Genomic DNA, 25808 nt, shown 5'->3' with positions numbered 1-25808 from the left:
AAGACTTAACATATTGGGACAGAGATAAAAGCCATTTTAATGGAACAGACATAAGTGAGAAGGACATGGGATAAGAAACAAGATCATCTGGATTTCTAGAAGCTTAATCGTTTTTATTGTGTAAAAGATAATCATCTTTGATATCTTGTTAAATCCAGATCCAATGTCCTTAAATCCCACTATTAAGCAATCTCATTCTTTATATGTGCGGGGAAAGAAAGTCTTTCCTTATCTTCAGGGTAAATTAACCGGATAAGTCTTGCACAATCCGAGTGAGTTAAAGTACGGTGTCTCATCTTTGAATGTGTGGCTGGTTTAGAGTGACAAAGCAGGAAGTTGGGACACGTATGAGTATATCAGCATGTATTAACAAAGCTCCCTTTCTATTCCTGCTGCATTTCTTGTACCTGCTCACATAATCACCAAACAGATAAGGTTCCTTCCTTTTTCCTTTCTTTTGGACAACACTTTCCAAGATTGTGGTGATTGCTTTTTATCAGCATCCAACAAAACAGTCATCTGACCACGCACATGTGAACAAGATAAGACCTTTCCAGAAATAGATTTTAACAGCTCCAATGAAAAACCGAATAAATATAAATAATGCATGTAAACAAGTGAGACATCCTGTATGCAATAATAGCATGCATTGGAGTGCATAAAGAAAATGGTGAAACATTAACAAATAAGCTAAAAAAAAATCTTAAAATACTGGCTTTTATTGCAAACGCATGTGCATGTACAATTACAGATAATAATACTATTTTCTTGACCAGCGGAAGGTTGAGATTATTATCAGTCATCCCTGCTCTCTAGCTACTGGTGTCAGCCACTAGAAAACCTTTATCAAACAACCACCAGAACACATACCTGGTGCACACAGTCGAGGAACTGAAGGAAGATAGGTGTGAATCCGCTGCTCTGGCTGGTTAGCGTCTGGGCTCCACGGTGGCTGAATCTATGGCCAAACGACAACCACTCTTTCTCCACGAGCAGCCTGAAGCCATCAATCGTTCGGTAGTATGGATCCGACAGCAGCTGCACCAAGGACACCACCTACATCCAACACAGCATTAATGCACACATGGCCCAAAATCTATAGCAGACACAGCTCACGCATGTTTAAGTGTGTGTCCTACCTGTGTTGTGACATCCCAGCCATCTTCCAGACTAACCATGACAGAGGAACCAGTGTCCAGCAGCTCCACAACAAGAACGGACACCTGTAAAACCCTATGAAGCTATGGGACACAAACACAATAAACATCAATAACATCAAAAATTGCAGCAGACTAATACACTGGTTTTTAAAACGTAAGCTATTAAAATGAGAAAAGGTGTAAGGTACCAGATTCATCCACTCAGACTCCTCCAGGCAACGGTGAAAAGTCATGTTTTGATCATTTGGGTTGGATGAGGAGGAAGGCACACAGGCTTTCATCAGCTTCTTGAAACTGTTCTTCACCTGCCGTACATCGAAGACCTCGATGGGCACCACCTCCCACTGTTGGAAGGAGTCCTGCTTTCCACCCTGAACAAGACACCACAAGGCTCGGAGTTTAACTTGTGCACCCACAATACTGCAATTAATAGGTTTAATTAAATCTAGAATATATTGAATCTTTATCGTAGGAAGCAATTTGCAGCTCTTGGAAATTTTGTTTTTGTAAGTTACTTTATATATAGAGAGTCATATTCCTATGAAAGTTTATATATTTTAAGCCAGTAACCTTGAGCTGGGACTTGTCTCCAATGATGTAGAGATACGCTCTCTGTTGGCGAAGGAAATAGGTCTCGGTTGGGCCTCCATTAGCCTGGGGAGACTCTTTCCCTGCCAGCCTGTTCCCCACATCAGGGTTATACGTGCTGAGCCGCCCGCTTCCACGAATACTGCCCCATTTCCCTGAGAAACACAAAGAGGACCGATGGAGATCATTTACTGCTGGAGAATGGGCAATTAATTCTGCTATGTGGAATCGTTTGTGTTTATTTGGGTATTGGTGCAGAGAATTTGGGATTTCTATAAACACGTTATAGACAATGACAATGACGATCTGGTGAATCACATGCAAAGAGATGCTCATAACATCCGCACAAACAATACAAATCAAACAGACATGGTGGTCAACGATTAGTTAGCACAGATAAAAGAGGATGACAACACTACATGGAAACTTAGTGCTCAAACTTGCTGGCGTCATTGTCGAGAAATTTGATTGGTTAGATTTGAGAGCAGGGGCGGGCCTACTGTACCTCTAGGCGAGTTGCGGGCCTTGACTGAAACTCTAGGCTGGGAGAGGGAGATGACCCTTGCCCTCTGACCCAGCGCTAAGGTCAGATGACATAAAAATGCCTATTACTATCAGCAAACAAATTCGGGCAGATATTTTAGCCCAGTTAATTAACATTAGCATAACAAGCCAATACAAAAATGCACACAATGACTTCCTCTGTCAAGTAGGATTGAATGTCAAATTATATTTGAATATAAATGGTTGGGAACAAAGGAATGAATGGTGTGGTTAAGTCGTGAGGATCTTATAATGTCTTAGACACACTTCTCACCTCCTCGACTGAAGGTTCCTGGAACATCCTCTTTAGTCCCCATGACTTGTTTCATTAAAGCTCCAATTTTAGGCTGCCTCAGTTTGTCTGATGAGTCTGAGGCCCAAAAATAATACACACATAACACATTAGGGTGTGAATATCACAAGTGAATTGTTAAGGTGCATCTAATTGTCTGACATGGATTTTGAGGATTAGTATTGGTGGGGTAGAGTAAGGTTAGGGTCACAGTCTGACCTGAGGTGCTCATGTGTGAGGAGGTGAAGCCGCTGAGTGTGTTCCTCCCGCTGGCTTCACTGTACGAGGGCATGGAGCTGATGATGGCCTGCAAATACTTTTCCTGCTCCAGGCTGGTGGAGTCGGCCTGGGACGGGCCTGAAACCAAACACAACTTAGTTTTATTCCATCAATATACTCTGGTTGGTCTCTTCCTGTGCTCATCTGCTTCATGTAAATGTGGCTGGGTGGTTAGAGAGCTGGGCTTAAATAGTAGAGCTCAAACAGAAGAACAGAGGTGCTAGCATGCCAAAGGTCATGGGTTTGATTCCCAGGGAATGCATGAACTGATAAAATGCAGGTCTTGAATGTATAAAAGTGACTGCCAAACGCATAAATAGCCTATAATATGTAATATACTTTTGTATACTTATACCAGTGTTATAATTAATTAAAATGAAAACGCGAATTGAAATAAAGCTGAAATAAAATAAAATCTAAGATTAGATGAAAGACTTGGAGAAAAAAAAAAAAAAATAGAAATGCTACCTTGAAATAAGGTTGAAGTACTAAAATGACTAAATCTGAAATTGAAATATAAATTAAACCTAAATATAAGTATTAAAAAAAACTAATAAAAATGACAAAAGCACATAACAAAATTAACTAAAATGAAAATTGAAGAAAATAATTTTTTGAAACTAATTCAAAATATTAATAAATACTATAATAGTATATAAAAAACACTAAAATAACACTTATTTAAAATATAAATATTAATTAATATTAATTGAAATACAATACAGTATAATGCTAAAAAAATAAATATTTAAAAAATATATAAATAATAAAATAAAATAAAATAAAAACGATTACTAGATAAGATACTTAAAAAATTAAAATTTGACCTGCAGTGGGTGCATTGGGTGATTTAAAGAAGCCCACAACGCCTTTAGCATGCAGGCCGGCAGAGCGCAGCAGCACAGCTTTGGTGCGGGAGTTCCTCCAGCACACCACAGGAAAGCGGTTCTGCCGGTAGCAGCGGCAGATGCGCTGGATGGTGGAATCAGGGATGCTCTGAGGCACGATCAGTAACCCCGGGTAGCTGAAACACATGGACAGAAAGGCGAGATGAGATTTAGACATAAATACTACGCCAATACAATGGTTAACAGTGTTTGAAATTTTGTTTCTGAGAAATCTGGGACTCACCTTCGGCAGACCGTGTACATCCGGTTGACGGTGGAGATCCGGAAGGGTTCGTTTTTAGAGCGCGTCAGGCTGTTGCTGAGCGTTCCCAGTCCCAGGCGCTGATAGTCACGACAGCAGGCCCGCTCAACCACATTACTCATGGTCTGGCGGTCTGACGAACGGATGGTGGAGGAGAGCGTGAGCGAACTCTGGTCCGGCTCTTCAGACACTGTTCAATCAAAGAAGTTGCATTATATTGCATAATCACGTGTTGGTGATCAAAATGTCAAAGTATGAGTGTATGTTTTTGTGTTCATCTTACCAGAGATCTCATCCTCATCAATCTCTGACTGCAAACTGCTGCGGTTTTCCCAGGTCGGTGGGGAATACTTCTTCCGGGTTACATGTTGACGCCCAATGGTCCTCTTTGCGGTCTTAACCAGGTTTTTAGACAGCGTTCTAGAAGAAACAGCAGCTCAAACCTTTTAATCACTTGAAAAATCATATTAATGTTATATTAATATTCAAGAATCAATACATATAAAATAAAAATACATATTTACACATATTCCTCAACAGTTAAATACACCTTGAATATTTATATTGTAAGGTCAAATATAAAAAAATAATAAAACAAATATAAAACAATATTTTATAATATACATTTTCACATAGCTCACTATAAACCATGTTTGCATGTAGATATCAAGCACTTTTTCCAAGCCTAGAGGGAAGACTGTCTGAGCTGCTGTCATGGTGTATTTTTCTAAAACACTAAAAGCTGCTTTTAAAAGAGTTTGAAGATAATTGGTCCTGCCTTCAAGGGCAGCGAAAAACAGAACCGCATCTGAGTTTGCCATGACACCCATTTGCTGCTAATGCAGGATCTAAATGCAAAAGCTTTCGAATTTTCTACTGCTAAATAATTCAAGGCTTGCGCAGCATCGCCAAATGCCATTTCTTTTCCTCTCGCTCTCACTGGTTTTTAACCAGTGCCACTGGGACACATGACCCAAACAGGAAGAGGTTGGATCGAGAAAGCATTTATGTGAGTGTGAGAGAAAGATGGGCAAAAAAAACAGAAATGATGTGCTGAGAGTTGTGTTGTTTAAAGGAGAAGATCCTTCCATCCTAGACTAACATCCATTAGTTCTTACTTTAGCGACTGGTTCTTGTCCTTGGTCTTGTGCTCCACCACAAGTTTGGCAGACTGACCCACAGTGAAGGCAAACGTGCCCTGGACGTGCTGTGGGTATCTGAGCTTATGCATGTGCTTCCTGAACACCTCAGCGAGATCCGACGCCACCTCCTCATCAAAGGCGATCTTCATAAGCTACAAGAGAGAAGAAAGATTAAAGTAACTGAGAAAAATCCAGGCTTGATCAACTCGCATGACACCAAATCACAAATAAAAATATTTGCAAGCAATTTTTTTGCACCAAAATCCTTCACACCAAGTCCGATAAAGGTTTTTGTCATTATCTAAATGGTCAGTTGAGTTTTTTGTGCCATCTAAAACAATTCCAAAGACTTTAGATATACAAAGATGGTGCACTCTAGGGCTGCACGATTAATTGCAATTAACATGAAATCGCGCTTAAACCCATTTGGCAATTTTGTCATTATGAAATCGCAAAAGGCTGCGATTATGTTTACTCAGCTACAACAACAGAATGATTGCCATAGGGATTTCCTGTAATGACGCGTGTTATCGACTTCGTGGAGTTTCTGGAGAGAGCACCCTCTGGCGTTCAGAAGGAGCAGCATTTACTACTGATCACAGAGCTGTGCTTTACTGAGAAGCTGCGCATAAAATAATCACAACCTTTGCCAAATTGCATGTGGTTTCATTTCAATTAATCGCGCAACCCTAGTGCACTCATATTACTATGAATGGGAGAAAGTGCAACGTGCAATATGGTGGAATGAGTCCAACCTTATAAATAAAGCTAAAGAAGCTAAAGTGCTTTGGAGAATTTGATGTTCCTCATTCAAAGAGATAGGAGCTGGACTTGCATGACTGACATAGCTGCCCAACAGGAGTTTCAAATATGGCAGCCGAGTGAAATGAATTGCTTTAAAGGGACTCAGACAATACTAAATATACATAAAAATACTGCTTCGTTATAAAAAAAAAAAAAAACGGAATAATATATAACATTATATAAAATTAAATTACATAATATATAATGTAATATTAATCTGTATTAACTGAATGGGAAGGGTTTTTGTGCACTTATATAACTTCATGTAATGTGAGCGATGGAGCAAAAGGAAAGGCAGGTGATGCTCAATACCTGAAAAGTGCAGGAACGCAGCTGGAGACCATCCTGTATGAACTGATCCATGGGAAGATTGAGATTAGAGATCCGCTTCTCTTTTGTGAGGGAGGCGATAGGGAAGGAGCGGGTGACCACTTGCTCTCCAACTGCACAATACAAACACATACGGCAACATTTATTGCACCTCCAAAAAGGGTTTTTGTGTTGATTTCCGTTTTCATACTTCACAGTATGAGCACAAAGAGTCAAGTTAGTGTCCTACATCTCTTAAACAGAACATTACTTGAGACAAGGACAACATTTCTATAATTCATGACCAACAGACTTGCTTCTCTCATCTAATCATGCAAAATCAATCCCTCTTAACCAACAGGAGCATACCGAGAGGGTCGGTGGGTGTGCCCTTGAAGATGAGCCGGTAGGTAGTGAGAAAGATGGCTCCTTCGGCAGGCAGCAGGGGCGGACCACCCATCGAGCCAGTGGCTTCCTCTCGGCCGTCTGCTATGAGGTGCACTCGCATGCCTTCCATCACAAACTCCTCACCGGGCAGTAGAGTTGGTCTCAAAAGCTTGGGCTGGAGAAAATAAAGAGGAAATAGAGAGAAAAGACTAGTAAATTAAAAGAAAGATATTGAGGAAAGCAAAAAAGGAAAGGAATGACTGTCAGCATATATTATGTTCAAGTTGCTCAAATGTAAAATTAATCACATCAAGCATGCAGAATGCTTCAACATATCATGAACTGGAGGAAACAGATCATTCAAATCACAAAAGGTGCATTTCCTCTCAGCTGGTTTGACATTTCTGTGGGTTAATGGTCTTGAGCATGTAAAAACACTTTCAGTCTATTGAGGACGTGTCAGTCCAAATTCAAGAGAAAGTTTCAGGTCAATATGAAACTGTATTCATAAAGTGACTTCTTTTCAAGTAAAACAGGATATTCAATCAAGTGGGACCGATTCTATCCATGGGAACTGGATCATGACGGCGTTACATATCAAAATAAGTACAACCATAAGAGCATCTCAACAGATCCCAAAAGGTTTCACTTCTTTGCACTTACATTATATTCTATTACTGCAAATTACATTAACAACTGGATTTTTTTTTTTTAACTAATTTTTAAATCAAATAACCATATTTTTTAAATAACCAATTTATCAAATTAGCTATTTTTAAAATCAAATTATCTAATTTTTTAATCTTAAATCACAATTTTTTCATAAATTTAATTGACTTCAGTACCAAAAACAACAACAAAGCAATATTAGTTTTAATATTTTGATGAAAGATTACAAAAGACATTTTTCTTTTCTTCTGAATAATGTGCACTAGAGATGTGCCCCGAATCCGAATACTATATTCAGAAAGAAAATTAGCATTTTACGGAGCCCCTAAAGGGACATGGTGATGGAAAAAAAAAAGTTTTTAAAAAAAGTGCGAGTTTCAGTTTGCGTGCTTGGGATATATAATGGATTCACTGAATTTACGGCCAACAAAGCAACGTAGCAAAACTTACTGAATATTTGAACTGAATTACAGACTGAATATTCAGTAAGTTTTGCTACGTTGGTTTGTTGGCCGTAAATTCAGTGAATCCATGATAAATCCAAGCACGCAAACTGAAACTCACACTTTTTTTAAAAACTTGTTTTCCATCACCATGTCCCTTTAGGATGAATATTTGACTATTCGTAATTATATTGTTGGGTAATTATATAATTTTGCAGGCATCAGGGATATGCGGAGTACTGAAACTGCCTTTTGCCGGTGCGCTCGCGACTTACTTTCACTTTCGAATTCGTGATCTTGTGTACTCTGTGTAGAGGGAGTGGCGGTACTGACCACACATATAAGATATCTGTCAATGAAGCTCAGGATTTGTTGTGCACCAAATCCTTTGACATCATCCTGTCAGTCATCTGGCCTCACTCTTGTCACATTATAAGTGAAATCATGATGTACTGTAAAGTAACCGACTACAGCAACAAGCCTAACCATGTCCCTTTAGGCACTCAGTAGAATGCGTTTTTTATTTTACATGCCTTTCCGAACTGGGAAATCCCTAATGTACACTGATGAATCATGCACAAATCAACATCTGACATGCATTACAAAGTAAATAGGGTCCATTTTGATTTCACGTTGGCTTAAAGCATGGGATACTTGGATAAGTCTATTTAGAATTCAGATTGTAAAACATTCTGTAAAACGTTTTCATTCCCACAGTTCTTCTAACAAAATTTCATAAGTCCAGAAATGCCAGAAGCAACATTTTCATCAGGGAAAAGTAGTCTATGTTTATTTAATCGATGCTAGCATTTTTCTCTCTTTTTTTTTCCAAATAAACAAATGCATTATGGGGCAAAAACAGTGGGCTCTTCAACCCAGTTTCATCACATTTGATGCTGTGATTCTGAATGATTTACTGATCTCATGATCATCTACTGTCTTTCAGAGGAACGTGTCCTCGATCTTCAGCCCATTTGTCTAGAGCTGTACATTAGTCGGGGTCCATTCACACTCACTCACTTGAGTTCTTATGAAAGTGTTCAATGCTAGCGTCCCATGATAGCACTGGTTGCTAGGCAATGAGTGATGAAAGATGCATGACTGGCTTCTCCAGCACAGAGTACTTTTCTTTAGAACTCAGTGGAGTGAAAATACAGTCAAGTCAAAAAAAAAAAAAACACTGCAAGGTCTTTACCACACTTCACTGCGCAGTTCTGCCATTGCGATAAAAGGTGGGCATTTAAAGGAATAAATGACTCAATTTATTCTGTTCCACACCCATTTTACTGACTGTCTTCCATGAAACACAAAAGTAAAGTAAAATAAAATAGCAGCAGGTTATTAAAATAAAATAAAATAAAATAAAATAAAAGCAGGTGTTCTTTTAAAATAAAATAAAAAAAGCAGATGTTCTTATAAAATAAAATAAAATAAAAAAGCAGATGTTCTTTTAAAATAAAATAAAATAAAAATAGCAGGTGTTCTTTTAAAATAAAATAAAAAAGCAGATGTTCTTTTAAAATAAAATAAAATGAAAAAAGCAGATGTTCTTTTAAAATAAAATAAAATAAAAAAATAATAGCAGGTGTTCTTTTAAAATAAAATAAAATAAAATAAAATAAAATAAAATAAAATAAAAAAGCAGATGTTCTTTTAAAATAAAATAAAATAAAATAAAATAAATAAAAAAGCATATGTTCTTTTAAAACAAAATAAAACAAAATAAAATAAAATAAATAAAATAAAATAAAATAAAATAAAGGCAAACAGGTTTGGAACAACATGAGTGAGAGTAAATGAAGATAATTTGCATTTTTGCCCAAACTATCCCTTTAAGACTGCCTTGAGATTAGATATAATAGGAGGTGGATTGTGCAATACAGTGGAAAAGTCTAAATTTGTCTCAAAACAAATGAAATGAACCATAAAGGTTTTGTTAGGGCGTTCTGCTAGGACGTTATGGTAATTTTGCACTAGGTTCTGCGATAAAATCAACCCTATGAGTTAAAAAAAAAAAAAGCATGGCAGAACATCAGACTAAAGTGTGCTCAGAACAGCAGGCCAATAAGACCAGCATGCATCACTCAGGCCACGGTCAGTGTCACGTCACGCAAACGTACCTGCCTTGGCACTCTGACTCAAGGGTGGTGGGGTTGAAGTGGTATGTGGGTGGATCTGCCTGGTTTTCTACACTGCATTTCCTGCCCAGCGGAACATAAAACAATGAGTTGGTTACCTTTTGGATAGGCGGCAGTCGTTTGCTCTCCCTGTGAACAGCGTCCAATGTCTCGATGTGCATCTGAACAATGTCTAAAAGAGAAACAAAATGGAATATTAACATTTTTAAAGAATTGCAATTAAAAGAAAAACAAATTTAGCTCTGTTCAGACCCGCTCTGATGGCTGCATTGTCCGTGAAAATCAACAGGTGTGTCCTTTTAGCTGCAAAACAGGTGTGAAAATCCTTTTACCTGGTATCATTGTGTGAAGGGCCTTCAGGTGTTCGTTGGTCACGCCACTCTCGTTGCACACTTTGTCAACAAAACGGTTGATGAACCGAACTACCGAGTTTGCAACATCCGAGCTTTCGGCATCCTCAAAGCCGCTCTCTGTGTCGTAGCTTTCTGCCATGCTGCCAGCAATACTGGACAAATGGGGAAATAAAATTAGTTGTGTAATATTTTTTATTTTATTTTTCTTTATTTTACTATACCTTTAATTTGACTTTATTTTATTTTTAAAAATGGTATGTCTTATTGTGCCCAAACACAGCAGCACAGGTATTATTTTATTTTATTATTTTATATTTAATTTCATTTAATTTCATTATTTTATTTTATTTTTTATATTTTATTTTATTATTTATATTTTATTTTATTTTATTAATTACATTACATTACAGTCTTATTGTGCCCAGATGCAGCAGCACACACCTGTTAGTGACGTAGCTGTTGCTCACACTCTCCACATCTCCCAGGCCGGTGTTGCGGAGCAAGCGGTTTTTGCTGGTGTCGAGCGGCAGCAGCAGGTAGCTCATGCGGTTGGCGTAGTGAATGGCCTGACTGAACACCGTGCTCTCCTCCTTCTGAACGCGCTCCTGTTGCTGTTCTTTACTCAACGTGGGCCATAGACGGCTCTGCTCTGATGCCAACTCCAGGGCGCTCACCTGCTTCTGACCCCCCATGCCCTCCACCTCCTAAAAGACGCAGAGGTCAAAGGTCAAATACAAGAGGCAACAGTTAAAGAAAATACACCTTATATACATCCATTTTTAAACATAAAACAAATAACACACATTAACATTCTAATGTTTGGGGTTGATGCAATGTTTTTGAAAGAAGGCTGCATTTATTTGATCAAAAGTACAGTAAAAAGTAATATTGTGTAATCTATTATTACAATTTAAAGTTATAACTTCTAAATTTGAACTGTTGTCTATTTTAAAACATTAAAATGTTATTTATTCCTGTTAAACACGATCCTTCAGAAATCATTCTAATATGCTAATTTGCTGCTCAAGAAACATTATTATTACTGTATAATAAGAATTATCTTATAACATTTTTTCGGGATTTTTTGATGAATAAAAAGTTCAAAATATAATTATTTTGTAACCATTTTAAATGTCTTTACTGTCACTTCTGATCAATTTAATGCGCCCTTGCTGAATAAAAGTATAAATTAAAAAAAATGAAAATAAATCTTATTGACCCCAGAGGGTACAGTTTTATTGAAATTAAAGGTAACACTTAAAAATAACTTTCATAACTCAAAAACATTATTCAAATTCTTTAAAATTCTTTAAAATTCTTTAAAATAAAATAAAATAAAATAAAATAAAATAAAATAGAATAAAATAAAATAAAATAAAATAAAATAAAATAAAATAAAATAAAATAAAATAAAATAAAATAAAATAAAATAAAATAAAATAAAATAAATTACAGTGGTGGATACGTCTCCCTCCTCGCCGTTCTCCAGGTACAGGGTCCGGATATGTTTCTGAACATCACTGTAAAACATGGCTTCCCAGAACTGCATATTCGTCCACACCATGTGCTCCTGAACGCAGCTGTAGGCGAACTGAGTGATGCCTCCCCCCAATTTCTGTAACGCACACAAAAACAGCAAACTCACATGCTTAAGTCAGAGAAAATCCAGTACCTTTTACAAAACAGTCATGCATTCATCACTCATTATTGAACTTCTCAAATCGGCCAAATATGTCCAGTTGGCTAGTTATTATCACAGTTATTGCATGTGAAATATTATAGCTTCTAGGTATCTACCAATTTTTATGATAACCATGTATATTTTACTTAAAAATCCTCCATTCACTAACCCGACAGAATGCGGTAACCAATGGCAGCAGGGCAGCAGCAATACCATGTTCATCCATATGTGAGCAGTCCTGAAGATAAAAATAGAAGCGTAATTGATATGCAGACATTAAAATATTTGAATAACACAATTTATGGAGGCAAACAAGGATAACAGTTGAATGAATGAATTTCCCACTTCCTTATTGCACCACAACAATCCGAGAAACATCCTTTATCTGATTTCTTGAAAATCCACTGTCTTTAGAGCACATTCCTGTGATTTACCTGCAGGGTGCAGTTCATCATTCGGATGATGTAGTCAAACTGTTGGTCGTCCAGAACAGCCCTGTTCTGCAGCACGTGCAGGTTGAGCTCCTGGGTCAGACAAACACGCGCCGCCCGACCTTTCAGCGCCCGCAACACTGCCGGCATCAACTGCAGACACACACACAGTTAACACACACATATCCACAAAAAAATGACTCATTTGAGATCATAAAAGCTTCAGCTGAAACACCATAGAACTGGCTTATATTTAAAGTGCCCTTATTATGCTTTTTTCAGATATTACCTTTCAAGTAATGTGTAATACAGCGGTTTATGAATGTAAAAGGTCTGCAAAGAATAAAGTGCACGATCAATGGAGTTATATTAAGAACCGATACTGAACTTCACGTTCCAGGAGTTGTCAGTAATTCCAGTCTTACTTCCTTCATGAACCAACATCGGTTTGTAACAAATTTGCATAATGCCAGCCTATGGTCTTCATTGGCTGCCCGCGAACATCTACTTTGAATCGCCCTCAAACACTGTAGTTTTAGCTGCGGACTGAATAGTTTGGTTTGTGTTGTCAACATGTTGAGAAAACGCCGTTTTCTGCTCTGCAAAAGCAAATCCACTTTGAATGCACTTCCAAAAGATGAGGACTCGCGCTCAAATTGATACGGTGAAACCGATGCCATCGTTATTGTTCGTATCACTGTGTATCAAGTGCTGAGAAGCTGAAATTCAGATATGATACACTTGTTGTTAGTTTCAATCAAACCATTCTTGTTCACATTACTTGAAAACTCATGTTACTACATGAACTTAATTTAATTGAGTTGTTTGTAGAGCAAATAGTTAATTTAATAAGGTAAATTAAGTCAATAAATGTGTTCACCTTATGTAATAAACTTTTATAAATTTAACATATTACTAAGTAAACTGCACAAATAAATATTATGTAACAGTGACAAATTCAAATGATTTGTATTTACTCAAAGAAATTTTGTCAGCTTTACTTCAATTTATTTTGTTCATACAACTAAATTGTTATATGTACAAATTACTCAATACAGTTGCATGGAACCACTTGACATCTTTTTTAGGTAAATCCAACAATTCATTTTTTTGAGTGAAATGGGAGTTTCCTTTCCGACACGTGCTGTAAGCGCTAGACCAATCACAACTGACTGGGCCATTTGACCAATCAGATCAGAGTAAAAGGAGGTGTTTAGAGAAACAGGAAACCGCTTCAGAAAAGAAGTGATGCTGTAATGTATATTATGAGAAAATAAAAGTGTTTTCGGACCTTGGATGCATGTGAACCTATTGTAGAAGACATCCAAAACAAAATTAGGAACCTTTAAAAGAGCATTATATGGGCACTTTAACAGAAAAGCTTGACAAATATTTATAAGAGGTTCTTACCTTCTTGGCTTCCAGCATTTTGTTGTCAAAAATATATGTGATGCAGTTCCTGACCACCTCTAACCTCCTGGCGCTGTTTGCCATAACATTCCCGTTCCTGTCCACTATGTCACCTAGAAGCCAAAGAAATAAAAACACATGAAGATTAGCACTAAGTTGTGTACATATCAATACTCTAAAACGGAGCAGTGGAGGTGATGTTTGCTACATCAGATTTGCAATCTCACCCAGTGGAGGTCCAGATGGAACCATGCCCTTCAGCTCGGCCTTGACCACAGGCGGGGCGGTTTTGAGTTTTGCTGTAGCGTGGTCTATAAAGAGCTGCACAGAGACCTCGTCCAGGTGAGGGAAAGAGGTCTGTGGTAACCGGTGATGCACGACTTCAGCTGTCCTCTGAACTCGGTGCATGGTCACCGCTGGGTATGGGTTTTCCTGCCAGAAAAACAGTGTTTAGAGAAAAAGTGATGCACCGATATTATAAGCCAATTCTCAAGTCTTATAATACTATATATAATTTAACATATGTATTTATATTTAATATCAGTATCAAAATACTACACTAAATGTAAATGTTGCAAATGAATTTATGCATTACAACATTGCAAAGTACTTATGTACTTGCAGAACACACAAGAAGATATTTTGAAGAATGTTGGTTTTGGTTCCCATTCCTATTGTATTTTTTGTTCATAAAATGGAAGACACTGGGAACCAAAACTGTTTGTTTATGATCAATCTTCAATCATTCTTCTTCTTTTATATTCTTCTTCTTTCACAGAAAAGAACTTCATACAGGTTGTGACAATGCCATCCTTAAATGAAAATGAAGCCATCATTTACTCAGCCTGGTGTTTTTCTAATGGAGTATGTCATTCTTTCTTTTTCGGATCACAAAATGAGAATTTTTAAAAAACGTTCCAATCACGCTTGTTCATATAACGATACAACAAGTTGTAACAATTCGTAAGAAATCAAGATTAATAAAAATGTGAACACAGAGGATATATGACGTGTGTTGCATGGGATACTTTTGTGTCTTTACTTAAAGCTTTATGCTGGTAGCTATAACTGCCATTATATGGACAAGCGAAAAAGAAAGAGGTGTGTATGACATTAAAACAACTCCAGGGTGAGTAAACAATGACTTAATTTTCATTTTAGGGTGAACTATCCCTTTAAGTGAGAGAAAATACTTTTTTTTTTTTTTTAATTAATGTTCTCTGATAACTTATTGTACTGATATTGCACATCCCTAACTGCAAAAGAAACAAAAAAGAACAAAAAAACTGTTTTAGTCTTAATTTTGACCTGGAAAGGTGATATTTTTCATGTTGAGACAAATGTGACATGGTGCACAGCAGATATGACGCATGAATTTAACACACATTTTTGAAAAGTTGCTCCGCCAGCTCCTTAATATGCTTCATCACTTTATGAGGATTTCCTGCCTCCTGTCGAATGCGCTCCACCTGATTGGCTATGAGCTACAGTGAAAGGAAAAGAGGGAGAAAGATCATAGAGCTTGAAATAGACAAAAAGAAGACATCCTTCTCAATTTTCTATTGGATGTCAGCTATATCCATCTTACACCCATGACTTACATCATCAAATAGGTCTGTGGCTCGGTACGGAGGACCTCGCTCAGACACGAACCCAGCGAAGGCCATGCCGTCCAGCACCTTCATCAGGAAGTCATCCTCAGCTAGTGATCTCTGCCCCAAAAATGCAGCCTGGAGAAAAAAACAACAAGCTTTATAGGTCTGTTCATGCTTCTTTATTATCATATTTTCTGTGTGAAATTGAATTTTGGGGCTCTTCAGTACCTTATGGAAGCGTATAACGGGTTCAGGGTGGATGCGAATTATATGCAAACACCATCGATAGCCCTGAAAGAGCTGCGCGAACAGCCACAGGAAGACAGCGCGGATCTCTTTATCCTACAACACATATGAAAAAATGGCGCTCTCGTAAAACAATCACATCCTGCAATGTCATGACACTTTGTATTTCTAGATGTGATGTCAAATGCTTGACGATTACACAAGGAAGGAGGAAAACATATTTATAGATTAAACTAAAATTTTACCTGAATCTTAGGTGTGGATGGTTGAATGGAAGGTGGAGGAAAAGCATGATCAGCCACTTCAAGCTCTGGGTCAAGAATCTTTATCACACAAAACATACATTTATATTAAGATTACAGTACAATCCCTTTATTGATTGCCCACTACATACACCTAGTCACACTGATAAGAAGCGACAATGACGTTGACAAATTTTCTTTGAGGAAAAAAAGTAAAAGTAAACAATACAAACAAAGACTTAAGATTTAAGTATTTGCTCAGACAACGATTCTTTGCTAAATGATTCAACACATGAAATTATGTTTGGTCATAATTCGCAAAATAAGACTATTTTGTTGCGATTCATATTATTTAAAAAAAATATATGCGGAAAGCACAAAGGTAAATGTTTCATTAAAGTAGTTATTAATGTTTTAAATTAGCTTAAATATTTTCAGTTTTCATTTTAATTTGATTACATGCTTTTGTCATTATTAGTATTTTTAAAATATTTCTATTTTAGCTTTTTATTTTTATTAAATTAATATTTTAATTTATTTTTGTTTAATTTATTTTTTCAATTTAATAAATTAATATTTTAATTTAATTTATTTTATTTTTTCTTTTCATTTTTTTCAGTTGTTTAGTTATTTTAGTACTTCAACTTAAACTAATTTCAAATAGTTGCTAAAGTTTTTTTAAGTTTTTTTTTATTTAAGTTTTTCATCTCATATTTATATTTTATTCTATTTCAGCTTTATTTTAATTAACAAAAACAATAACAGTTTTACTTTTTTTAGTTAACAATAACAACACTGTCTAGATGGCTTTTCATAATTTTGATCTGTTGAAAACGTAGTTTATTACAGCATAAAATTATTATTATAGTTAATTATTTAATTCTGCAGTGAAAGCACTGAATTTTCATTGATGCATCACACATTTTTAAACCTCAACTAACAATGCCACCATTTTAAGCCTCAAATCATAAATCAGTTTAATGTCAGCAGCAACAGCTTAAAACACAATGTTCATTGTGTCCGTAACATGACAAAGCAATAAATCACATATCTTCCTTGAGTTTTTGCCCAGCCACAACAGCAATGTCATTCCGTCAGTTGTTTGGTGTTACATTTTTGTCGCACTACTGTGCAACCCACTGTAAGATCTAACTGACCTATTCCATATAGTTCTATTTAAACATTAAATCACTTTGTGCAGTAACTCACTTTCAGTGATGACTAAAAAATTAGGTGCAAATATCTTTTACTGTGATTCAATATACAATTCCCTCTTAAAGTATCCATATCTGGCTCATCTGGCTCCTGTAATTACAGAAAGCTGCCGTCCGGAGCTGGAGCTAATAACAAAACTCACTTAGCTAATTGAAAAGGTACAGGATTAGGCACAGGACATAAACCAAAGATGGTAGTTACCTACACAACTATCAGAAGCATCTTTAAGAAAAGTGAGAATCAGGAAAAAAAAGAAAACAAAGAAACCCTGCATTTCCAGGCAATTAAACGGATGAAATGGGTTTATTACTGAGGCATAGCGATCTCTTTTTTTTCCTCCGCCATGACTATCATCTATTTCCCTGAGGGGATGTGGTTATGTGAGCCCCCTCAAACACACATACGCAACCTCTGCCACTTCTGCTGGGATGGTCTTGGCGCCACAGACGCACATTTCAGAGAGACAGCAGGAAAAACACACACACACACACACGAATAGAGGGACTCTGGGCTTGTTTCCAGGGGGGCAAAATGGGAATGCCACACACAAGGATCTTTCTGTGCCAATTTTGATGCAATCTAAAACAACACAGACAGACAACCGAACACTTTTAGGTATGAGCACAGAACGGAAAAACCTATTCATTGTCACTTTCCTGAAAAGACAAATAACTTCCTTTTTAGAAAAGACCCAGGTATGCATCTGACTCATACATCATACTGTAAATTTAAAATTACATTTCCTAATTGTTAACAAGAAACCAGAGATTAAATGTGATATTTCTGCTTTTGTTTCATCATTTGTCCTTTGTTAGAGCCTGTATAAAAAGTGTTTTGAGAGTACACAACTGAATTAGATAACAGATGATATAGTCAATATTAATGAAAATAATGATAAATTAGGGATAAATAACAATAAATGAGTACCATACCAGTTATCAGCTAAAATTTGAGTTTTAAATCTATTGGTATCAGTAAATATATATATATATATATATATATATATATATATATATATATGGAAAAAATTAAGAGACCACTCCAAGTTCAGAAATCAATGTTAAGTGGTCTCTTAATTTTTTCCATAGCTGTATATATATATATATATGAATATTTGTAATGCATTTTATACATTTCCTCTGTACTGAGGTTTTATTCTGTATCAGAACACTTAAAAAAAACTATAGAATTTATAGAATTTAAATAAATTTAAAAAAAAGGACAGTGTAAACTGAGATCTCAAGGGTAAAAATACCTTTAAATATTATTACTTTTGATTGAGAAATTAGTAATAAAATGTTTTATGGATCCTTCACATGTATTTGCACTTTTTTTCCTGTCAACTACAATAATATAATATATTGCCCTATAACTGCAACTACTTTAAACCACTATAAAGCTGCCTGTAAAAATCAGCTCTATCATCTTTCTCGAAATACATTAAGTGTAACTTAAACAAGGAAGTATGCGTGGTTGAGTAATGTGTGCCGAGAAGCATTTAATTACCTCAAAATGAAGATAAATATTTCTTTTGTGTGTTTTTATAGCCCCAGTCCATTAAACCTGCAACACTTCCTCAATCTGTACTATGGTTTGATAAATTATCTTTAAAAACTTGATGTCACCATGACATTGTCACTTCTGTCAGTGATTACACAACGCTGAGACTGTCATACATCCACCTAACGGGTAAAAGGTGTTGATTACCATGGAGATGGCAGTCTGTGTGTGATGAAGAAGTGGCTCAGGCAGCAGGGATATGTGGACACACTCTGGAATGGTCACCGTGCCACCGTCCAGGTCTGCAATGATTACGTCGAGCTGTGAATATAACACGCACATGGGTAAATATGAACCCACATTGAACTACATTTTTCCATATGGGCAGATGCATAGCATCAACTAATATTTCAAAAACGGGGCTGAAAAACTCTTTTAGACAAGTCTAAACTTTAAAAAAAAGTTATTGAATGAGACCCAATGTCCCTTGCAAATGTCTTTTGTTTAAAATTCTGACATGTAGGAACGTTCAAGTCCAAACAAAGTGACCTCAGGTCAAGTATCATTCCCCACTATCAAGTATCATATCTCTCATTTGAACTCGACTACACACAGGTCACTGCATGTAAACATGTCCAGAGATGTCCAACATTCCCTTGTAAACTGATCCAGAGTGGCTTAAATGTTTAGAGAAAAACAGTGTAAAAATTTTAAAATAAAAATTATACATCTATAAATATAAATTATATAAATTTAAAAATAAAAATATATATTATTTATATAAAAATTAGATTACAATTAATAAATAATTACAATAAATTTGATAAAAGAAAAATAAATAAATATGCATCTATTACAGTGCTATAATGAGTAGGAAAAATGTAAAAATTAACTTAAAAGAAAATAAAACATTTATAATATAATTTTTTTCACAATATAATTTGGGTCTTTATACAAAAAAACTAAATAGACGCCTTTAAAAATACATTTTTTGGGGTTCCATGGCATCTTAAAAAAAAAAAAAAAAAACCCTGAAGTAAGCTAACCGAGATAATCACAGTCAAGCAGGTTTAACTGTTCGAGTAATACCTATTGTTACAGCATTTGGCAGTACAAAAAAAAGCAGGTGATATATATAAACTTCAGAAAAATGGGTCAGGTATTTCCCACTGAATGAAATGAAAGCAAATCTTGTAAAATATGAGGTCACATGTTATTATATGGCTTTTGAAATAAATCCATGATAATTCAGAGTTTATGTTAAATAAACTGTTAAGTAATGACCACCCAAAACAATGGGTTACAGATTTGATGCAAAAAACAGATAACAAATGTAACCGAACATCATCAGACGCAAAAGCAAAATGAATATGCTTATAATTAGTAAGGGCCAAAAACTAGTTGAGATGCACCAAGATAAACCAAATCAGGTATATAAGGGTACATGTATTCCTGCATCTAATCCCATGTTGTGCATTGTATGGAACGCTGTATCATCTTACATGTGATTTTGTGTGTTACACAGCACCATATGTCAGATATCTGATCAAACCTTATCTGAAAAGATGTGCGTTGCATTACATTCTCAGGCTCACGACACAGAGAATGAAAGAGGGGAGAAAAAAAAAAAAACACATCTCACCAGCTCCTGGGTCTCCGAGCGGAAGTGCGAGTTGACTCCGATGATGAAGGGCGTTGGCGTGCTGAGCACCTCCAGCAGCTTTCCCGGTAAGATGGGAACATATGTAAAACTGGAGAGGGTGGGAAAAGTCATGGATGGGGTTGAGATGGAGACAAGATTAGGAGGAACAGAACTCATTTTATCAGACTAAATAAATAAATAAAGGGGCAAAATTTTTGAATTTTTTAAAAAATTTTATGCTAATAAAATTTAATTAAAATGGTTTTATATATTGTTATACATTTCAAAGATTTTGACCTGCATTTTATGCATGAAAGGTACTATGCAAATCAAATATATTTTTTATGCTATTTTGAGTTGGCATTGTGCATTTTTATGAATTTTAAAATTAGATTAATATTAGATTAACCTAATTAATCTATTATTAAAACAGATTCACTATTAGCAATAATAACAATAACAATAGTTATAACAGCAATGACAAATAAATAAATAAATAAACATCCCAATCAATAAATTAATAGTCAATTGTTATTATATTATTAAAAATAAACCAGAAATTTTAATAAATGGATGGAAAATGGATGGGGATGGTCAGAATTTTAGATTATTATCATTATTATTATTAAAATATTAGTAGTAATGATAAATAAATGATGATAACAATAGTAATAACAGCAATGATAAATAAAAAAAACAACAAAAATTGTAATAACTACTATTATTATTATGTATACTAAATTGTCATCTTATATTATCAAAAAAATCAATAAAATTTATTATTTTTGTGCAATTATTAGTTTGCATCTTTTATAAATTTTAGATTATTATTGATAATAGTATTAGTAATAATAAATAAATAAATAAATAAATAATGATAACAATAGTAATAACAGCAATAATAATAATATTAATTATAATAATAATGATTATGTATATTAAATTGTCATCTTATTATATTATCAAAAATCAACCAGAAATTTCAACTTTTTTTTAATTAAATTTATCCAAAGCTAAAAACTATGGCATGGAGAAAAAACAGATGGGGACATTCAGAATTTGTAAATAAAGAGAATCAATAAAATGTATTATTATCATCTTGTGCTATTATTAGTTTGTTACCTTTATGAATTTCAAAATTAGATTATAATAGTATATTATATTAATAGCAGTAATAATAATAAATAACAATGATAACAATAGTAATAACAGCAATCATAATTAAAATAAATATAAAAATAATAATAATAATTTATTTCATATGCTAAATCATCAATTTTTATTATATTATCAAAAATCAAACAGAAATTTCACCTTTTATTTAAATTAAATTTATTCACAAATTGGGTGAAAATGGATGGGGATATTTAGAATATTGTACATAAACCAGTCAAATTTGCCGCCAACATAAGATCCCTCTTTACCTGTATTTGAGTGGGAACATGATGGCCAATAGAGCTCTGCAGGCATCTGTTAGACGCTGGTAACTGCTGGAGAGGAACAGGATCTTGTGCTCCGTCAGGGCAGCACAAAACAGACAGAGAACATTTACAATTCCTGCAGAGACAGAGAGAAAGGTCAGCTTAGCCTAAAAATATCAGTCCAACTTCCTCTATTATTTATTTAACAACACAAGGTGGAGATTACACCATCCACATCTGACACTTGACACCAACTGTTGCTGTTTTAATGAAGCTGATTTGCTGTTAAGCACCTAAGACTGCTGCTGATTGGCTTACCGAGCTGTCTGAAAAGCTGGGCCACGCTGCAGCCGCTCACAGGCAGGGAGTCGCTTATGGGCGTCTGGATAACCTGCCTATCGCCCGCACCAAGCGTTATGGTCCTCTGTAGAAGCCGAAAGAAAAAGCGAGAAAACAAGAATAAAGATAAGGGTAAAAGAGATCGGGAGATTATAAAAGAGAAATTAGAGTGAGCTCATCTTTAAAAGAAAAGCACCACCATCTAACACTTCCACCATGGCATTATGGGAAAGATTAATAAGTGTGCGGCAGGCTGGTTGTAGAGTGAACTAAAAGACAGGAGGTTATTTAGAGAAGAAGGAAAAAAAAAAAGAAATCAAAGCCATACACCCTTTATAAACCAGCACCAAAAAGAAAACAACATCTATTTCCTGTTATGAATAAGTCACATTTACATTAAGAGCTTTACAAATGAAAGAGTTAAAAATGTTTAAAGTGAGGATGAAAATTTGCTGTAGAAGAATTTTTGAAATCTTAGAAATCACAAATTAAATTTTTTAGGAGTATAAGGTGAATAATACAATGGTTTGCATTATAAATTACAAGGTATGGTCATACAAAAAAAAATTGACAATGACAAACATCTCCTCTTCAAACATTAGTTGGAAATAAGACAGTAAGGCAATCAGCCAAAGGAAATCATTCACATAATGCAGTTATAATTAATTTACATCACCTACACAACCCAACACATACTGCGGTTATGCCCATTTTAGGACTTTTTCTATCAGTTAATTAAGGCAGAAGTGAGGTCAGTAAGAGTGAAGAACCCAGTCCTTATAGAGTAAATGTCACATCAGGACAGGAAGTAAAGTGGCAGCTGTAAAATGAGAGTCCGGTGGGGGGTGATGTCATCACTTCAAACAGCCACAGCACACAAGCGTTTAACAGCCTCGCATTAGAGCACGTGCACGTTATACACCCTCATAAAATGCTTTCTGTGATGAAACCTCATGACAGGACAAATCCACAGTGATAATGTATGGACCTGCATAGAAGCGTAATTTGCAATCATGCACTCATGGCAATTATTTGCAATCATTGTGCACTTGAAAGTCCCATCCAAACATGGATGGGAATTTTAAGTGAATATAGAAATGCCATGCAATGCACATTTTTTATCCTTTTTTTTAAGGTCTGTCAGTAAATCAAACTGAACCGTAATTGTATATACATATATATTGAAAATGTAAATGTAAAGATTAAAATAGAAGGGGAAAATGCTAAAATGTTGTCCCTCCATCTCTAAATTCATTCTATTTAATGTGCGGCTGCTTAGATAGATAGACAGACAGACAGACAGACGGATAGATAAAACAAATTTATTGTGTCTAAAACAATGGTTAGTCACATATTTGATTAATTTTAATCATAATTTCTGTAATCTAATTGGTTCCCCTGATGTTGAGCATGTGTTTTAATTGGTGCAGCAAAAAACAAAGGGAAAGCAGGATTGACAGTGAGAGAAAGAGCTGAACGAAATCAAACGGAGCGTACCGAGCTCTCCTCTCTGTCGTCCTGGCCCGGCTAGATTAGCATCACAAAGCAACAAAAAACACAAACCGTTAGACACACCAAAATTGAGAGGCATTACAATTATATATTCAAAAAAAAGAGCAAACAAAAAGCAAACAAGGAAATACATGACAAAAATGCAAAACACAAGATTGTGATGATAAAACACAGCTGTGATGGCAAGAGTCACAGGGATATGAAAATACAGCTGCTGTAAAAGCAGGTAAAACCCTTACTGAAACAGAAAGTGAGGCCTGGGAATCTCTGACTTGTGTAACAGATTAGATATTACATTGATGACTTCTGATATGGCCGTATCAGTATGGATTATTTTGCAATTGGGAAAACAGACAGACGTGTTTTACCTGGCATTGTGGCCCTAGGTCAGGGACAGTAAAACATGTCCTCCAGGGAGTCCAAAATAATGGATTCTCAGCACTACTCCAGAAAAACTGCTTCCTTACACACACAGATTTCTGACCAAGTTACACCTGACTCACCAATTCCACTGGCTTCCCAACACACAGATACTTGCCAAACACCTTGTCTCTATCACAAAGACATTCATTAAATCCAGGGCAGGCATCTTTGATATTTTACAGATTGTGTTTTAAGACTCTGTCAGGTTATCTGCATGTTTAAGGGAAAGAAATGTAAGACTTTTTCAAGTAATTGTAAACCTAAACATTTTAAAACCAACTTTGCAACAAAACAAAATCAAATATTTAATTAAAATGTAAATATTAAAAGGGGCTGTATGTTCAAATTTTTATGTATTAATCGCTTTTTATTGCCAATGTGTGAACAGCTTGTAATGAAACGAGACCTTCCCTGACTTCCTAGGCTGTCTATGAAAGCCTGTTGACCGATTTTTATATGAAGGACTCTGGTGTGAATTGAGAATCAATGTATTGTCCCAGCACAACGCAATATCCCACGAAAACCATCCGGCTCGGTCTAAAATATAAACACTTATAACGGCTTAACATAGTGAGTCAAGGTAAGACAAAAACACGTTTTGGAAAAAGGATTGATGGTGTTTTTCGAAAAAAAAAAAAAAGAAAAAAAAAGTTATATAGTGCACCTTTAATTTCAACATTTACTAACAAGCAAGACAAGATGACAATAGTACTTAAAGTTCTTCTGGCAAGTCTCAACTGTAGGGTTGAGAAAATAATTTAGCATCTGCATTTATCTGCATTAAATAATGGCTTAAAACATGGCTGATCCAATTAGAAATTGATTCAGAACAATCAATCATCATCAATCATAAAAATCAACCATATTTTCAAACCGAAAGTAATATGATAATGCAATACACAAAATAATCCCTTTCCAATGCACACAAGATAAAAGCAAAACAATGGAAACACCGCACTGAAGCTGTAGTAGTATGTTGTTTGCGTGTTTCTAAGGCTGTCATTCATACACGCTGCAGTGTGCTTAGACACCATCTGCCACCATCCCCGCCCATATGTTCAATCCACGCCAACCAGGCCCAGGACACAAACGCTGGCCCCATAAGCCTCTGCGTGTTTGAGGAGGTGCTTAAGTGTTTATCTGTGCACTGTCCCATAAAATAAACAATAAGCAGATGAAAAAAACTGTCACCAAAACAAAGTTGATCAATGCATTTCAGGTGCAATCAATTGCAGCCAAAGAATCAGAAAGAAATAAGGCACATTGTTGATTTGCATGAGCAGCAGTGATTTCGAAATGACTGAGAAATGCAAAGCATAGGTTGACGATTGATTATCAGGCAGAATCACAAATGGGTTGATTGGTTGAAGCCACTCAAAGGCAAATGTTACCTGGAAACAACCCAGTAGCCAGTCAGTTAAACTACAAAGAGGGGGGTCATTTATCTGGAACACAAGGGAGTCAGGTTTACACTTGAGGGGAGGGAATCACAAAAACCAAACGTGAACTTGAGAATATGATAACATGTGAGCATGTTATAGAAAAAACAATCATATTTAAAGCAATAGTTCACTCAAAAACAAAACTGTTTTCATGTCGTTCCAATCCATACGACTTGCTTTCGAGGAACATAAAAGGAGAAATTGGCCAGTCTTTTTCATATAATGAAACTGAATCGGGTTATGTGCAGTCAAGCTCTAAAATTAATGTTTTTCAGAGAATGAATACTTACATGTAGGTCCAACCTCACATAAAGTGCTCTTATGACTGCTCAAGATTCATTTATGTCACATTTATGATACTTTTATAGCATTTGTGGTGTAATTTTGGAGCTTGACACCTTAAACCCCTATCATCTTCATTATAAGGAAAAAGAGTAGACTGGATATTTTTTG

At 35.6% G+C, this 25808-nt stretch overlaps 1 protein-coding gene across 5 annotated transcripts in view; it reads right to left on the bottom strand.

Moving 5' to 3' along the window:
- sbf1 (SET binding factor 1) overlaps positions 1 to 25808 on the bottom strand; it is a 61564-nt gene that overhangs the window by 7412 nt on the left and 28344 nt on the right. The window contains exons 6-36 of one of the 5 annotated variants that reach the window (XM_067391701.1): positions 25305 to 25358; positions 23476 to 23505; positions 21958 to 22063; positions 21643 to 21775; positions 20219 to 20327; positions 18784 to 18897; positions 15865 to 15942; positions 15602 to 15715; positions 15380 to 15508; positions 15164 to 15262; positions 14006 to 14210; positions 13779 to 13891; positions 12372 to 12521; positions 12107 to 12175; positions 11710 to 11871; positions 10698 to 10960; positions 10236 to 10408; positions 10002 to 10075; positions 6636 to 6828; positions 6270 to 6400; positions 5130 to 5305; positions 4295 to 4431; positions 3994 to 4201; positions 3690 to 3886; positions 2803 to 2940; positions 2566 to 2661; positions 2254 to 2328; positions 1731 to 1903; positions 1349 to 1531; positions 1140 to 1241; positions 871 to 1056 (exon numbers count right to left, since the gene is read on the bottom strand). In XM_067391701.1, coding sequence (XP_067247802.1) covers positions 871 to 1056; positions 1140 to 1241; positions 1349 to 1531; positions 1731 to 1903; positions 2254 to 2328; positions 2566 to 2661; positions 2803 to 2940; positions 3690 to 3886; positions 3994 to 4201; positions 4295 to 4431; positions 5130 to 5305; positions 6270 to 6400; positions 6636 to 6828; positions 10002 to 10075; positions 10236 to 10408; positions 10698 to 10960; positions 11710 to 11871; positions 12107 to 12175; positions 12372 to 12521; positions 13779 to 13891; positions 14006 to 14210; positions 15164 to 15262; positions 15380 to 15508; positions 15602 to 15715; positions 15865 to 15942; positions 18784 to 18897; positions 20219 to 20327; positions 21643 to 21775; positions 21958 to 22063; positions 23476 to 23505; positions 25305 to 25358 — 4170 coding nt within the window. The remainder of the gene's footprint in view (positions 1 to 870; positions 1057 to 1139; positions 1242 to 1348; positions 1532 to 1730; positions 1904 to 2253; positions 2329 to 2565; positions 2662 to 2802; positions 2941 to 3689; positions 3887 to 3993; positions 4202 to 4294; positions 4432 to 5129; positions 5306 to 6269; positions 6401 to 6635; positions 6829 to 10001; positions 10076 to 10235; positions 10409 to 10697; positions 10961 to 11709; positions 11872 to 12106; positions 12176 to 12371; positions 12522 to 13778; positions 13892 to 14005; positions 14211 to 15163; positions 15263 to 15379; positions 15509 to 15601; positions 15716 to 15864; positions 15943 to 18783; positions 18898 to 20218; positions 20328 to 21642; positions 21776 to 21957; positions 22064 to 23475; positions 23506 to 25304; positions 25359 to 25808) is intronic. The other 4 variants (XM_067391705.1, XM_067391703.1, XM_067391704.1 and 1 more) reach the window with 4 other exon arrangements.

The sequence above is a fragment of the Chanodichthys erythropterus genome, chromosome 8 (genome assembly GCF_024489055.1).
Source record: "Chanodichthys erythropterus isolate Z2021 chromosome 8, ASM2448905v1, whole genome shotgun sequence".
Lineage (NCBI taxonomy): Eukaryota > Metazoa > Chordata > Actinopteri > Cypriniformes > Xenocyprididae > Chanodichthys > Chanodichthys erythropterus.
The sequence above is the reverse complement of the archived record's forward strand: the minus strand, read 5'-3'. Positions and strand labels throughout refer to the sequence as shown.